Source organism: Oratosquilla oratoria, chromosome 12, assembly GCF_046742065.1.
Source record: "Oratosquilla oratoria isolate Oo_2021 chromosome 12, ASM4674206v1, whole genome shotgun sequence".
In the NCBI taxonomy this organism is placed as follows: Eukaryota; Metazoa; Arthropoda; class Malacostraca; order Stomatopoda; family Squillidae; genus Oratosquilla; species Oratosquilla oratoria.
The window spans coordinates 43,832,519-43,848,104 of record NC_134788.1 but is presented as its reverse complement, the minus strand read 5'-3'; the positions used below and the strand labels follow the sequence as shown (position 1 = coordinate 43,848,104).

The 15,586-nt window shown below is 40.8% G+C and overlaps 2 protein-coding genes across 2 annotated transcripts in view; both read right to left on the bottom strand.

The window, feature by feature from the left end:
* The window catches only part of LOC143031562 (uncharacterized), a 39,525-nt gene that overhangs the window by 17,067 nt on the left and 6,872 nt on the right, over window positions 1-15,586 (bottom strand). The gene's annotated exons all lie outside the window — the stretch shown is intronic.
* LOC143030360 (putative CENPB DNA-binding domain-containing protein 1) lies at window positions 1,072-1,527 on the bottom strand. Its single transcript, XM_076193511.1, has one exon. It carries the CDS (start codon window positions 1,525-1,527, stop codon window positions 1,072-1,074), a length of 456 nt encoding a protein of 151 aa, XP_076049626.1.

Here is a 15,586-nt window from a genome sequence, read left to right as displayed (position 1 = left end):
TGACCAGTACTCTGCCATTTGGAGGGTGGGCATAAACCAGATTGCCAAAATGATTCTAAACGAATCTTTTTGGCAGTCTGGTTCAACATTTTGTCTGCAAGGAGACATCTTCAGGAGATTTTCCTGAAGATGTCTCCTTACTGACAAAATGTTGAATAAATGAATCATTTTGGCAATCTGGCTTATGCCCACCCTCCAAATGGCATTTCCTTGGCACTTTCTCCTAAGATTCTTTAATGAAGCAGAGAGCATCTTTGATGCTTCCAATATTCCTTCACGGTCATCTTGTCTTTTTGTGTCCTCTCAACCATGTCAGTCAGGGTCGAACATAGATAATACAACTTGAAGGTTTTAATAATTCCTTGGTCATACGGCTGCAGAATGGAAGTGGTGTTTGGCGGTAAGAAAGCGAGCTGGATATTGTTGGAGAGATTTTCTATTGGCGGTGAATGGCTGGGAGCATGATCCAAGATCAGGAGAATCTTGAATGGAATCTCTTCCTTCTCGCAGTAAAGTTCTAACTCTTTCTCCAATTTCCCAAAGTAGTCCTTGAATATGCTCCCCGTCATCCATCCTTTTTTGTTGGAATACCAGTAGTATGGTAGGAAGGTCTAATTTAGTGTGCCATAAATTGTGAGCTGGTGACACGATTTCCTTTTTTGTTTTGGTGCACGAAAAAAACCAGCGTTTACAATCTTAGTGAAAAATTTCAAAGCTCTCATGACTAATAATCAACATCCATACATACACAACTTCAATGCTTGTGGATTTTCCAAGTAGTAGACAAGGGCAGGTTTCTGCTTGCAGTCTCCATTTGCATTGGCACCAAACAAGAGCGTAAGATGATCCACGGAGGCCTTAAATCCAGGTGCAGTCGTCTCCTCAACCAAGATATAGGTCCGGTTAGGCAGGTTTTTTTTTCAATATAGACCTGTCTCATCTATATTAAAAATCTGCTTGGAAGTGTAGCCACCTTCCTCGATGATGGTCTTGAGGGTAGCCGGATATGTTTTGGTTGCTTTCACATCGGCAGATGCAGCTTCCCTGGTCATTTTGAGATTGTGGAAGCCATTATCGTTTCTTGAACCTGGAGAACCACCCAGAGCTGGCATTGAAGGTCTTGGCTTTGTCTTTGGCTTCCTCATTCTCGTCTTGCACATTCTGGTAGAGACTTGAAGCTTTAGCTTGTATGAGGGCCTTGCTGATAGGGACATTATGCTTGTTTTTGTTTTGGATCAATTGTGCCAATAACTTCTCCATCCTCTCCATCTCCATGGATCTTGCTAGGGAACATTGTGAAGAGGAGGAGGCTGATGTACCAGCAACAGAACTGGCTCTGATCTTGTCAGCATTCGCCCTGATGGTCCGCAAAGTGCTCTCATTCAGTCCGATAGCATAAACAATAACAGAAGTTCTTTCACCCCGGTCATAACGATCCAACGCTTCTAACTTCTTTTCTATGGTCACAAGTTTTCTTGATCTCTTTGCTGCACTCTCCTTTGGGGTACCAGGACACTTGGGTGCCATAATACACGAATTTATGTAACACAAAACTTTGATAAAATTGTTTATGAGTTCCACACACTGTGAGGGCTGGCTTCACGCTGAGGACAAGAGGCAGAGAGCGGGAGTGGGGGAGTCAGAGCGTCTCTCCCGCACTCTGGCGGCAAGATATTAAACTACAGTACGCAGGAAATTCAACTCGCATAACATCGGACATTTCGTGTTATCAGAATATATATTAATAAATTTTAAGTAGTGTAAGATCAAAATCGTGTACACAGAACTCGTGTTAACAGGGAGTTGACTGTATATAATATATATATAATATATATATATTATATATAAGGAGGTGAGGAGGTGAGGAGGAGAACAGGGGTGGAAAGGGAGCTGGGAGATAGGGTTGATGAAAGAGTATTAGGATGGTTTGGACACATGGAAAGAATTAGTGAAGAAAGACTAGTAAAGGAGGTATGGAAGGCAGATGTGGAGGGAGTGAACATGAGGGGACGTCCTAGGATGAGATGGATGGATGGGGTGAAGGGGGCTTTGGGGAAGAGGGGAATGTCTGTTGAGGAAGGACGGGAGAGGACAGAAGAGAGGGGTGAATGGAGAATGGTTGTATATGGAAAATGTTGTGATGCATGAGGTGGAATGGACAGGGGAATGGGGGGTGAGGTAGTGTGTGTGAGCAAAAATTTTGACGCAGCCCAAAGGGATTTCTCCCCGTCCTCTCCTTTATATGGGGGGACGGAGAGGGGCGGTCGCCGATTTAATGAAGTGGCCTTGCTGTGGATGTGCTGTGTCCTGCGACACTGCTTCTGACCCAGGGCAGTGGACAGGGTGCAGGGATGACCTGTCATCTAGGAGGTGCTAAGATGGGAGGGAGGGTGGAGGGGTGTGGAGTGTTTTCGGGGATGGAATGGGTGGGAATGATTTTATGCCTTGTCCTTTTTGGCTACCTCCCTGGTAAGGGGGAAAAAGCCTTGGTATATGTATGTATGTACATATAATACATACATATACCAAAGATTTTTTCCCCTTTACAAGGGTGTAGCCAAAAAGAAAAAGGCATAGAAACCACTCCCACCCATTCCATCCCCTATACATTCCACTCCCCTCCACCCTCCTCCCTCCCTCCTATCTTGGCACCTCCCGGATGACGGGTCACCCCTGCATCCTGTCCGCTGCCCTGATTCAGAAGCAGTGTCCACAAGTCACAGCACATCCACAGCAAGGCCGTTTCATTAAATTGGCAACCCCCACTCCCCTCTCCATCCCTCATGCAGAAAAAGAGAAGACAGGAAGAAATCCTTTGGCTGCGTCAAATTTTTTCTCACACATACTTCCTCACCCAACATCTCCCACCCACTCCTCCTCATGCATTACAGTCTCATCTATACACAACCCTTCTCCATTCACCCCTATCTTCTGTTCTCTCCCGTCCTTCCTCTACAGACATTCCTCTCTTTTGTAAAGCCCCTTCACCCCATCCACCCATCTCATCCTAGGACGCCGCCTCAAATTCACTCCTTCCACCTCCGCCTTCCACACTACTTTTACTAATCTTTCTTCTCTCATTCTTTCCATGTGTCCAAACCATCCTAATACTCTTTCATCAACCCTATCTCCCAGCTCCCTTTCCACCCCTGTTCTCCTCCACACCTCCTCATTTCTCACTCTATCTAGCCTAGTAACCCCTATCATACTTCTCAGACATTTCATCTCAAACACATTCAAACTCCTTCTCTCTTCCTCTCTTATGTTCCATGTTTCTGCCCCGTACATTGCTAGTGGCACAATCACTCCTTCATATAACCTCCTCATAGCATCCATTCCCAGGTATCTGTTTCTCATTACACTTTTTAATCCAACAAGGCATTTACTCGCTTCTCTCAATCTACATTCTACCACCACCCCCACTCCTCCCTTTCCTGTCACATTCACACCCATGTATCTGAAACTATCCACTTCCTCCAGTTTCTCACCCTTAATGCTCACTTCCAGCCTACTGTCACTCTCTCCCCTTGTACATCTCATCACCTTACTGTTGCCCACATTTACCTTCAGCTTCCTTCTTTCACACACCTTCTCAAACTCTGTCACTAACTTCTTCAATCCCTCTGATCCTGCTACAAGCGCAGTGTCGTCGGCAACCAACAACTGGCTCACCTCCCACTTTTCTCCATTTTCTTTAATCATCTCTAACCCCTGACCCAATACCCTTGCATTCACCTCTCGCACCACCCCATCCATGTAAAGATTGAACAGCCAGGGTGACATAACACACCCCTGACAAAGTCCCACCTTTATCCTCAAAACATTCACTCTCTCCATTTCTAATCCTAACGCAAGCTCTACTACTCTCATAAAAACTCTTGACTGCTCTTAACAGCTTTCCTCCTATCCCATATATCTGCAGTACCTCCCACAGTGCCTTCCTGTCTACCCTGTCGTAAGCCTTTTCCAAATCCATAAAAGCCCAAAAAACATCCCTACCTTACCTTACCTATTGCTTTCTCACATATCTGTCTTACCACAAAAATCTGATCTACATATCCCCTGTCCTAAAACCACACTGTTCCTCACCAATTACTCCCTCTGTTCCTCTCCTAATCCTTCTCAATCAAGACCCTCCCATAAGCCTTCCAACTACACTCAACAAGCTGATCCCTCTGTAACTACTAAACTCACACTTGTCCCCCTTCCCTTTGTAAAGCGGAAATAATACAGGCACTCCTCCAGTCTGCTGGCACTCTACCCTCTCTTAAACAAACATTAAATAACCTCACCAGCCAGTCCACCATAGCTGTATCTCCTTTTTTCAGACATTCTGCATGGTATCCATCCAACCCAGGTGCCCTTACCTGCTCTCATCATCTTAACTGCTTTCACTTCATCCTTCCCTATTTCTCCTTCATTTTCCTTACTCATCACAGTCATTTTCTTATCACTTCCTTACTGCAACTACCTTTCCCCTCCCTATCCTCCTTCACATTTAGCAACTCCCTAAAATACTCTGCCCACCTTCGTCTCACTGCCTTCTCTTCCATTATTCATCTCTCCATCTGCACCTTTTACCTTTTCTTCTCTACTTGATTTGCCTTCTCTTCCTCTTTTAACTTCCTTCCAAAACATCTTTTTATTACTTTCAAATTTTTCTGTCATTACTCTTACCACATTTCACCTCTGCTCTCCTCTTTGCTTCCTTTATCTTATGCCTTAACTTTCCTTTCTCTTTACTTTGTACCTCTCATACGATTCCCTCATCCTAATTTGTAGCCAATCTAAGAATGCCTGCTTCTTCTCTTCTAACACCCTTCTTTGCTTTCCTCATCCCACCATTCACTACCCTTCTTTCTATTTCCTCCCAACCTTCTTGTTCCACACACCATCCTAGCACACTTTGTGACTCCCTCCTTGAACCATCCCTATCCATCCTCCATTCCTAGTTCTACTCTATCCTTTACTCTCTCCCACTCCTCTCTCAACTTCTTCTTATACTCATTCTCCTTTTTTTCTTCATTTAAGCAGTTCACTTTAAGCACCTCCCTACTTTCTGCCCTTTTCTTCTTTCTCCACCTATTCTCCACTCTCAATTTACCTTCCACCAGGAAATGATCTGATATTCCCCAACTCTCCCCTTAGCACATGTACATCCTTAACTCTTCCTACCATATTCCTGGTCACCACTATATAGTCCATTAATGCTCTATCTGCCACCCTTCCATCCATCACCCTCTCCCATGTGTATTTATGCTTGATTTTCTTCTTAAGCACTGTATTTGCTATCATCAACTGTCTTTCAAGAAACATCTCCACCATCAACTCTCCACTACGATTTTTGCCTCGAACTCCATACTTTCCAATCACTCTGTCAATTGATTCATTTCCTACCCTAGCATTTAGGTCTCCCAATACAACTGCATTGACATTTCTCCCTAATCCCTCTATGCACTCATTTATATCTACCCAAAATACCTCCCTTTCCTCTACGTTCTTCTCACTACCAGGCCCATATGCACTTACAAAAACCCACATCTCCTTTCCCAGCTTCACCTTCATCCACATCAACCTTGATGACACCTCCTTCCTTCCACTCCACTACCCGCTTACTTATCTCTTCACTTACTAGTATAGCCACCCCTTCTCTCCCTCATCCCCTCTTCACTCCTGAGTACCTCCCAGCTATACTCCCAAACTCACAGTTGCCCTTTCCTTTCATTTTAGTTTCACTCATAGCAAGTACATCCATCTTTCTTCTCACAAACATACTGCCTATTTCTTCCCTTTCACTCTCATCTGTACCACATCCACACTTATATATATATATACATATATATATATATATATATATATATATATATATAAAAACTCTATATATATATATATAAAACAATATATTTATGTATATGTGTGTGTCAAGGACTACTATCACACAGGACATGCACACCCAGATCCCTGGGTCCACTAGCGGAGGCCATTGATTTCTTTGTAACCTAACATTCTATATTGGACATATATATATAAAAACTAGAAACCTAACATTGTATATAGGACAAATATATCAACTATTGACTTATTCAATGCAGTATAAGTTAATATAAACTTTTATAGTGAAATAAGAAACTATTCTTAAGGCACTGTTATGCTTTGAAATGCCAATTTTAGCCGGACTTAACAGGTATTATTGTATGAGGTTAGTGGACACCAGGGTTGGCGATTTTTTTTTTTTTTTTTTTTATAAAAATCAATTGTTTTTATTTAAATCAGATTTATTTGAGTTAAATAGATTTTTTTTATAGATTTTAGATATTGTGGGACTGCTATCTGATATGCGATCTGACTGCTAAAGGACATTTTTAGCATATCAAAATAAGGAGCAGTGTTATATAGACTTGCCACAAGTATACAAGGAACGATATAAGCCTACATCTAGTATGTATCACAGTGCAGCCCACAACAAGTTTCAACAAGTTTCTTGTTGAAACTTGTTCTAGGTAAGCAGCTTCTCACTGAGTCAGTTGCTGCTTTGTAATCAACCAGGAATAATGTCTTCTGGACCTGGCAGAGTGGTTCCTTCAGGCAGAAAAAATTATCCTGTCTAAAATTATTTTGAAAAACTACCAACAGCTTCTGGCAAAGGGTACCGAGCTAAATGCAAAGACTGCAGCCAGGAAATACAGGGCATTGTGTCAAGATTAAAATCTCACAGAGATAGATGCCAAGGTCAGCCACAGCATACAGAAGTAATTGATGACCCAGGTAGATAATATTACTTATATTGTGTGCATTTCTCCCTTTTCATACGCAACTATATAAATTTGGTGAACAATGGAGAGAATGGCAATAAAAATGTGAAGGCCTAGAGAGATAATACTTCAACTTCATTACCTCTAAACTTGAGTAATGACTATATCACTATAATATACTGTATCCACTCAACTTTGGGGCCTAGATGATTGTTATTCATTTCATTCAACATTGTGTAATATATTTCATAGGTTCCATTGGAATTCAGCCCAAAGGGATTTAGCCTAACCTAACCCAACTACCGGTAACCCATTATTCATAGTGAATTTAAAAGTGGACTGAATCCTGCGTGAGCTGAATTCCAAGCCCACCTATTTCATATCCTGTTAATTATTTCCAAATAATTTAGTGGCTTGTGTGAATATGATCATTATCTAAAAAAAATAACTACTGTACTCAAAAGTAACCTAAATCACACTGTATTCATTCATTTATTTATTCATTTATAAATTATGCAATATGCTAAAATTTTCTGTTTCCATTTCAGGATCTGTATCAACAGCTTCAATCCCTTCATCATCGGCTCCACTTGAATTATCTGCAAACCTGACTCCACCATTAAAAAGGTCACTATCAGACTCCTCCACAGGCGCCACTTCTGCTAAATCATTTTCATCTAAAAGAAAGTCATTAACATCTCTGGACAGATTTATCATAAAAACTTCAGCCTCTCAAAAGGAAAAGCTCGACAAAGAAGTTGCAAGAATTATATTTGCTACAATTTCACCATTTCGTCTTGTTCAGCATCTTCAGTTTCTCAAGATGGTTCAGAACCTGAGGCCAGGTTATATTCCTCCATCCAGAAAAGATATTGCTGATAAGTACTTGGATCTTGTGTATGAAAAGGAATATAAAAAGTGTGCAGATGACCTGAATAATGAAACTGTATGTCTTTCAATTGATGGGTGGTCTAACATCCATAACAAGCCCATAATATGTGTCACTCTAACAACATCCACTGGTCAGATTTATTTAGTTGACACAATAGACACATCAGTGAAACCTCACACTGCTGAATATCTTCTACAACTTGTACAAAATTCGATCAAGAAGGCTGAACAAGATTTTGGTTGTCACATTGGAAGTGTTGTGACAGACAATGCAGCAAATGTCACCACGATGAGAAAACTCTTGGAGGAATCGAGTGAACCTGAGCATACCGTCCTCACATACGGCTTATACCGTTCCTTGTATACTTGTGGCGAGTCTATATAACACTGCTCCTTATTTCTAAAAATATCCTTTAGCAATCAGATCGCATATCAGATAGCAATCTCACAATATCTAAAATCTATGAAAAAAATCGATCTAAATCAAATCTGATTCAAATGAAAAAAAATTGATTTCTGCATATCAGATAGCAATCCCACAATATCTAAAATCTATAGAAAAAATCTGTTTAAATCAAATAAATCTGATAAAAATAAAAATAAAATGTATATATTTTTCAAAAGGATAAAAAAATTGCCAACCCTGGTGTACACTAACCTCATATGATAATACCTGTTAAGTCTGGCTAAAATTGGCATTTCAAAGCATAACAGTGCCTTAAAAATAGTTTCTTATTTCCCTATAAAAGTTTATATTAACTGCATTAAATAAGTCAATAGTTGATATATTTGTCCTATATACAATGTTAGGTTTCTAGTTTTTATATATTTGCCCGATATAAAATGTTAGGTTACAAAGAAAGCAATGGCCTCCGCTAGCGGACCCAGGGATCTGGGTGCACACGTCCTGTGTAATAGTGGTCCTTGATGTGTGTGTGTGTGTGTGTGTGTATATACAGTATATATATATATATATATATATATAATATATATATATATATATATATATATATATATATATATATATATATTATACATATATATATACTGTATATATGTATACAGTGGAACCTTGCTATTCGTACACAATCCGTTCCAGGAGGCTGTTCGAATGGTGATTTGTAGGAATGGCGATTCATTCTTTCCCATAAGAAATTATGTCAATTGGATTAATCCGTTCCAGACCCACAGATTATTGCTTATTGTAATAATATTTCAAGCATAGAATACATAAAATACAGTGGCGGATCCAGGATAAAAATTTGGGGGGGGGCTAACCTGAATTCCTTCCTCTGAGTAGTCTGATGCATCAGAAGTCTGAGGTATACTTAACTTAATAATTTTTTCAGATTTTTCTGTATGTTAGACATATATAATAAAATGCATATTCGTTTTATATTGTTACACGCTTGTGCTAGTCAGTGATAAGGCACTGGCACACATATACTCTCGTATAGAGAGAAATTATTGCTGGATCCGTATGTAGTGTTAGTGCACATGGACTTATGGAAGTAATAAAAAATAAAAGTAGCTTTAAAAATACAGAAATACAAACAAAAACGTGTATGAACTTCTGAACCTGTTAATAAAAGTATCTAAATTATATTAATAACACACAGCATTGTTCATGGGATCTCACACGAACATCAACCTCCTGTTTTGGGGGGCAAATACATTGATTACACTATTTCAATATTGATTTCATTGTGAACGCCGAGTAGCACCAGGCCGTTGAGGCGATCTTGACCCATATTTTTCCTTAGGTAGGTCTTCAGTCGCTTCAGGGTTGAAAATGAATGCTCGGCCTCTGCATTCGAGACTGGGAGTGTGATCAAAACTCGGAGGAGCTTGTCCAGGTTCGGATACATTCGGGTCTGGGCGTGGGCAAGGGCATCTCCAGTGGATTCGAACTTCATTGTTGTTGAATACCAGCACTCTGCTTCTGCCTTCACAAGGCTCAAGGTCTCGATGTCAGCCTCATAAACCTTTGCCGCTTCCAGTACAGCAGCAACATCTCCGTCAGCGCTGCTGAGCAGATTCTTGATCTTGAAGCCAACAGGAATAGTATCATTCCCGAACCGGGTCTGCAGTTCAGTCAATACATGGTCGAGGAATGGGACATATACAGATCTTCGGTAATACTCCTCAGCTTCCGGAAGGGTAAATTCGCTCACTGCATTTGGCGCTTGCAAACTCGAGGTACAGTAATGGTATCGTGTGATGAAGCAATCTCCTGGAGGAGCCCCTCTGCCTTCTTGAAGATGTTCTGGAAGCTGGTCAGTGCACCTTCCCGGGTCTTGTTTAGATGCGTCACCACATCACCAATCCTAGCGTACGCTGAGACTAGATCGACCATAGGGGACTGCAGGGCGCGACTCAGCTCCACAGTGTGAGCTAGCACAGACTCAGCGACAGCGAGACCAATCAGAAAGCGCGGCTCTCGGATTGCTATTAGTGGTAGTCCCGCCATCGCGTCTGAGTTGCTCTCGTTCTCCAGAAAGACGGCAATAACTGGCAGGAATTCCATAAACACAATGACTGAGTTGTGTCGCTCAACCCATCTAATAGCGCAGAGGCTGACCAGAAAGTACTAAAATCGATTAAATGACATCCTTACAATGATTCATGGAAGAACAAATTTGGGGGGGGCTTCAGCCCCCTCAGCCCCCCCTTGGATCCGCGCCTGATAAAAACTATGAAAAACAATAAATATACAGTACTGTACAGTACATGAAATAAAAAAAAATCTAACTGGACTTTATGTGTACTGAGGTGAGCTGATGGCATAAGTGGAATGTGTAGAAGAGGAGGAGGGATGTTGATGTTACTGTTTGGAAGGGGAGTCACCTTCCATATAAACATCAGGTAACATCCCTTCAGCTGTTTTCTCTCTTTCTGGTGTTCTTTTTTCTGTCTTTTTGCACTAAAAGAATCTTGGGATTCTTTCTTTAAAAACCTGTCCAATGTCCAAGCGCCTTTGACGATTATTAAGAATTTTTCTAGAATGGTCGATAACATTGTCATTGAACAAATTGATGCTCCTGTTGTTGTTGTCATTCCCTAGACTGTCTGTCCGAGCAGTCCCGTCTCCCCAAGGAATGCCACAGCCGAAACTGGGTTTTCCCACAAATCCTTTATAGAGTGTATGTTGTGTTGTTTGCGTGCATGATTGTGTATAATACAGTCTTCCATTATGTGTTGTATGGTATGGGGTGAAGTGTTACATCCTGGGCAGCTGTTCACAATGCGGTCATCCAGCCTCTTCTGGTAGCTTAGAAGTGCTGGGTGGTGGCCGCACTGCAGTCTGGCCAGGTGGACTCTGTCCTTTCGAGGGAGAGATAATTCAGAAGGGTGGATATCAGGGGGTCTGGCATGCAGCAGTGTGTTGTCTTTCAGTGTGTTAATGGAGCGGTGAGTGATATGATTATGAATATGTTTCTGGAGGCTGGTATTTGGTGGTTGTGGAGGAAGAGAAGAGAGTATCTATGTGTGATACAGGTCTTTGGGTGTTGTTTGAATGTTTTTTGGTGTGTGTGTGGGCGTTCTGCTATGTAGCGTAGCGGGTGTGATGTGTTTGTGGTGGCTGCGGCAAGTGTTTGTGTGCCTCTCATGTCAAGGTGGTCCTTGACTTTGAGGACTTTTGTTTCATGGTGTAAATGGTCTGTAGGTGTTGTATTTGTGCAGCCTGTAATTGTTTTTAGGGCTTTGTTTTGTATGATTTGAAGGGTGTTGTGATGTGTCTCACTGAGATTAGGAGCCCGTGCAGGACTCACATAATTCATCACTGATCGTATGCATTGTTTGTATATTGTTGTATTAGTTTCTTTGTTTTGTCCAAATGTTGTTCCAGTGATTGACTTGAGTGTGTTAAGTCTAGGTGTGCATTTGTTTTTTATGTTTGTGATGTGTTGTTTGAAGGACATGGATGTATCGTATGTTACACCAAGAATTTTCGGTGTGTTTGTGTGTGGTATTAGAGTGTTGTTGATGTAGAGATGAGGTATGTATTTGTGTTCTTTTGTCCAGTTGGTGAGAAGTGTTGCTGTAGATTTGGTTGGAGCTATTTTGAGTCTGTTTGTGATGAACCATGTGTTGAGTGTATCAAGGTATGGCTGGATTATTTCTGCAGCTTTGTCTGTGTTACGATGTGTGCATGTGATTGTTATGTCGTCTGCGTAGGAAGAAATTTGTATTTCTGAGGTGTCTGGTGTGGGTAAGTTATGCATGTATAGATTAAAGAGCATGGGGGGATAGAACAGAGCCCTGTGGTACTCCATTCTTAATGTTTCTGATGTGCGATGATTGGCCATTATATGACACGTAAGCATTCCCACCTGCCAGATAATTGGCCAGCCATCTTTTGGTGTTATTGTGCATGTCTGTGTTATATATTCTATTTGTTAGATTGTGGCGGGGGATAGCATCAAAAGCTTTACTAATGTCTAATGTTATAAGAAGTGTTCTGTGGTGGGGCCTATCTGAATTGATGCCATCTAAAATTCTTTGTGTGAGGTTTATCAGAAGAGTGTTTGTGGAGTGTAGTGGCCTAAAACCGTGTTGTGAGTCAGCAAGGGGAATATGTGGTGTGACAAGTTTAAGTATTAGGCAGTGTTAGGATGCCACTTTTTCAACTACTCTCTGTGTTTTCTCCCAGTGATAACACAGTTCTTTAATTTCTGCAGTGGAAATGCTTCCCTTACTACTTTCCCTCTCTGAAGAAGAAGAAGAAAGTTCTTCAACCACTTCTTGCTGCTCCCTGTGCAGTTCTTGGAGTTCTTCAGTTGTCAGCTCATTTCTGTGGTCTTCAACCAACTCCACCACATCATCACTGTTGTCTACATCCAAACCCATGGACTTCCCAATATCATCCATCACTACAGGCTCCGTGTCAAAGCCGTCTCTGGCTGCCACACAGTCTTGCCACAGATTCTTCCAGGCAGAGTTCAGTGTCCTGAAAGAAACTTTCCCCCCCCATGCTTTGTCTATTATCCTCAAGCAATGAAGGATATTGAAATGGTTCTTCCAAAACTCCCAGAGACTTAGTTCTGTGTCAGAGGTCACTTCAAAGCACCTTTGAAAAAGTGCTTTTGTGTAAAGCTTTTTGGAGTTTGAAATGATCTGCTGATCCATGGGCTGGATTAGAGGAGTGGTATGAGGGGGGGCAAAAACCTCACTTGGATGAAGCTGTATTCACCCACCTGATCTCTCTCCAAGCCTGGGGTGTGAGCAGGAGCATTGTCCATTACCAGAAGGGCCTTGAGTGGTAAACTTTTCTGCTCTAGATATTTTTTCACACTTGGGGTAAACACTTCATACATCCGGTCAGTGAAGAACTACCTTGTTACCCAAGCCTTACTATTAGCCCTCCACATTACACTGAGTTTAATCTTTATATCATTATTTTTCTTAAACACTCTTGGGTTTTCTGAGTGGTAGACAAGCAAAGGTTTAATTTTTAGGTCCCCACTAGCATTAGCACACAACAAGAGTGTAAGCCTGTCTTTCATAGGCTTGTGTCCTGGCAATGATTTCTCCTCTTTTGTGATGTTGGTCCTCTTCGGCATCTCCTTCCAGAAGAGGCCAGTTTCGTCACAAGTAAAAACTTGATGAGGAGTAAATCCCTCACTCTCTACAAAGTTTTTAAATTACCCAACAAACTTTTCAGCAGCATCTTTGCTTACACTGGCAGCCTCTCCATGCCTAACAACGCTGTGAATGCCACTTTGCCTCTTAAATCGATCAAACCACCCCCACTTGCTTTAAATTCATCACTTTGTGCACTGGTTCCAGGGCTGTCTCTCTTTAGGTCATCATGCCACCGCTTTGCTTTTTCACAAATTGTTTCAGAAATGCTGTCACCAGCAATTTGTTTTTCGTTAATCCAAACTAACAAAAGTTTTTCCACTTGTTCAATTATAGGTGACCTGTTGACAGCAAGAACGGTCATTCCTTCTGCCACACTATCCTCCTCTATTATGTCTTTATTTTTAAGTACAGATGATACCGTTTATTTCGCCATACCACCATACTGAGTTGCCAGGTCAGAGATACGAGTTCCACTTTCAAACTTCGCAAATGAGTTCTTTTTTCAATTCAATTGTCTTTCTCACTGCTTTCCTTTTAGGCTTGGTTGAATCACTCATCTTTTTTGGACCCATGACACTGTCCGAATCCCAGGGCAAGCATATGAATGACGAGTTGAAATTCACTTGAACAAGTTGGACGAATAACAAGTTGTATGAGTAGAGAGGCGGACGAATGGCAGGGCTCCACTACATGTATATATATATATATATATATATATATATATATTACATATACATATATATATATGTATATATATATATATATATATATATATACACACATATATATATAAGGTTATATATATACATATATATTTACCTAGTTGTATTTTGCGGGAAGGGGAGCTATGCTCGTCTTGTCCCGCCATTGTATCTCGCAGTGTCTAGATTGTTTTTAAACTCATGAATGGTTTTTGCGCATACTATTTCATTATCCAGTTTGTTCCAAGTGTCCAAAACTCTATGTGGAAAACTGTTTTTCTTCAGTTCTCTTCTATAGCTATGTTTTTTTATTTTCTTTCCATGTCCTCTTGTGTTTCTTTTGTCCCAGTCAATAAGTTCTCTCTATCAAGTATCTCTGTGCCTTTCATGATTCTGTAGATGGTCAATAGGTCACCTCTCTCTCTTCTTTGCTCCAGTGTCGGTAATTCCAGTTTAGCCAATCTCTCCTCGTATGATAGGTTTGCAAGTGCAGGTGCCATTTTTGTAGCTGCTCTTTGGATTCTTTCTATTTTCTTTATATTCTTTTTGGTACTGGGGGACCACAATGTCGCCGCATACTCTAATCTAGGCCTTATCAATGTAACCAATATTTTTTTTATCATGTCTTCGTCCAAGTATGTAAATGCCACTTTTATTGATCTTAGCAAGTTGTAAGTCTCCCCGAAAATTTTGTTAATCTGTATATCATAGGACAAGTCGTTCGTGATAATTACACCCAAATCTTTTTCGGATCCTACTTTCTTTACCTCCTTGGTTCCAATTGTATATTTTCCTGATATTCTGTTTTTGTTTTTTCCAAACATCATTATGCTACACTTCTTAGTATTAAAGTCCACTTCCCATTTCTGACTCCAGTTCCATACCCTATTTAGGTCTTCTTGCAGTGCTTCACAGTCCTCATCAGTTTCTACTTTCCTTAACAGTTTGGCGTCATCAGCAAAGAAGCTCATGTAGCAGTTCACGTCCTCGTCCATGTCATTCATATAGATAGCAAACATTATTGGTGCCAGTACAGATCCTTGTGGTACTCCACTGATCACCTCTTTCCAATCTGAATATTTTTCTCTGAGCACTACTCTCATCTTTCTACCAGTCAGAAAGTCCTCCATCCATTTTAGTAGGTTTCCTTGTATTCCTCCTATGTGTTCCAGTTTTTTTAGTAATTTTCTGTGTGGTACTTTGTCAAAGGCTTTTTGCAAGTCTAGGAATGCACAATCAGCCCATCCATTTCTTTCTTGCACTATGTCTATTAGTCTTGAGTAAAAGCATATTAAGTTTGTGGTGCATGATCTTCCTTGTCTGAACCCGAATTGTCTTGGGTTTAATATGTCATTGTCTTCCAGATGTTTTACCCATCTATTCTTGATTATTTTCTCACAAATTTTGGCTATAGTGCTTGTTAGTGATACTGGCCTATAGTTGGTGGGTTCTTCCTTGTTTCCTCCTTTATATATTGGTACAATGTTAGCATTTTTCCAGTCCTTGGGTATCTTTCCTTCTTTGAGTGAGCTGTTTATTAAGATGTGTATTTTGTCTGTTAGTTCTTCTTTGCACTCCTTTAGAATCCAATTTGCAATACCGTCCAGTCTTGATAGATGTTCTGATATGTCTTTTAGTGATGTTGTAAACTCATTC

Excerpts from the sequence above, each read along its gene's own strand:
- LOC143030360 (XM_076193511.1), bottom strand. The coding sequence starts at position 1,527 with ATGGCACCCAAGTGTCCTGGTACCCCAAAGGAGAGTGCAGCAAAGAGA.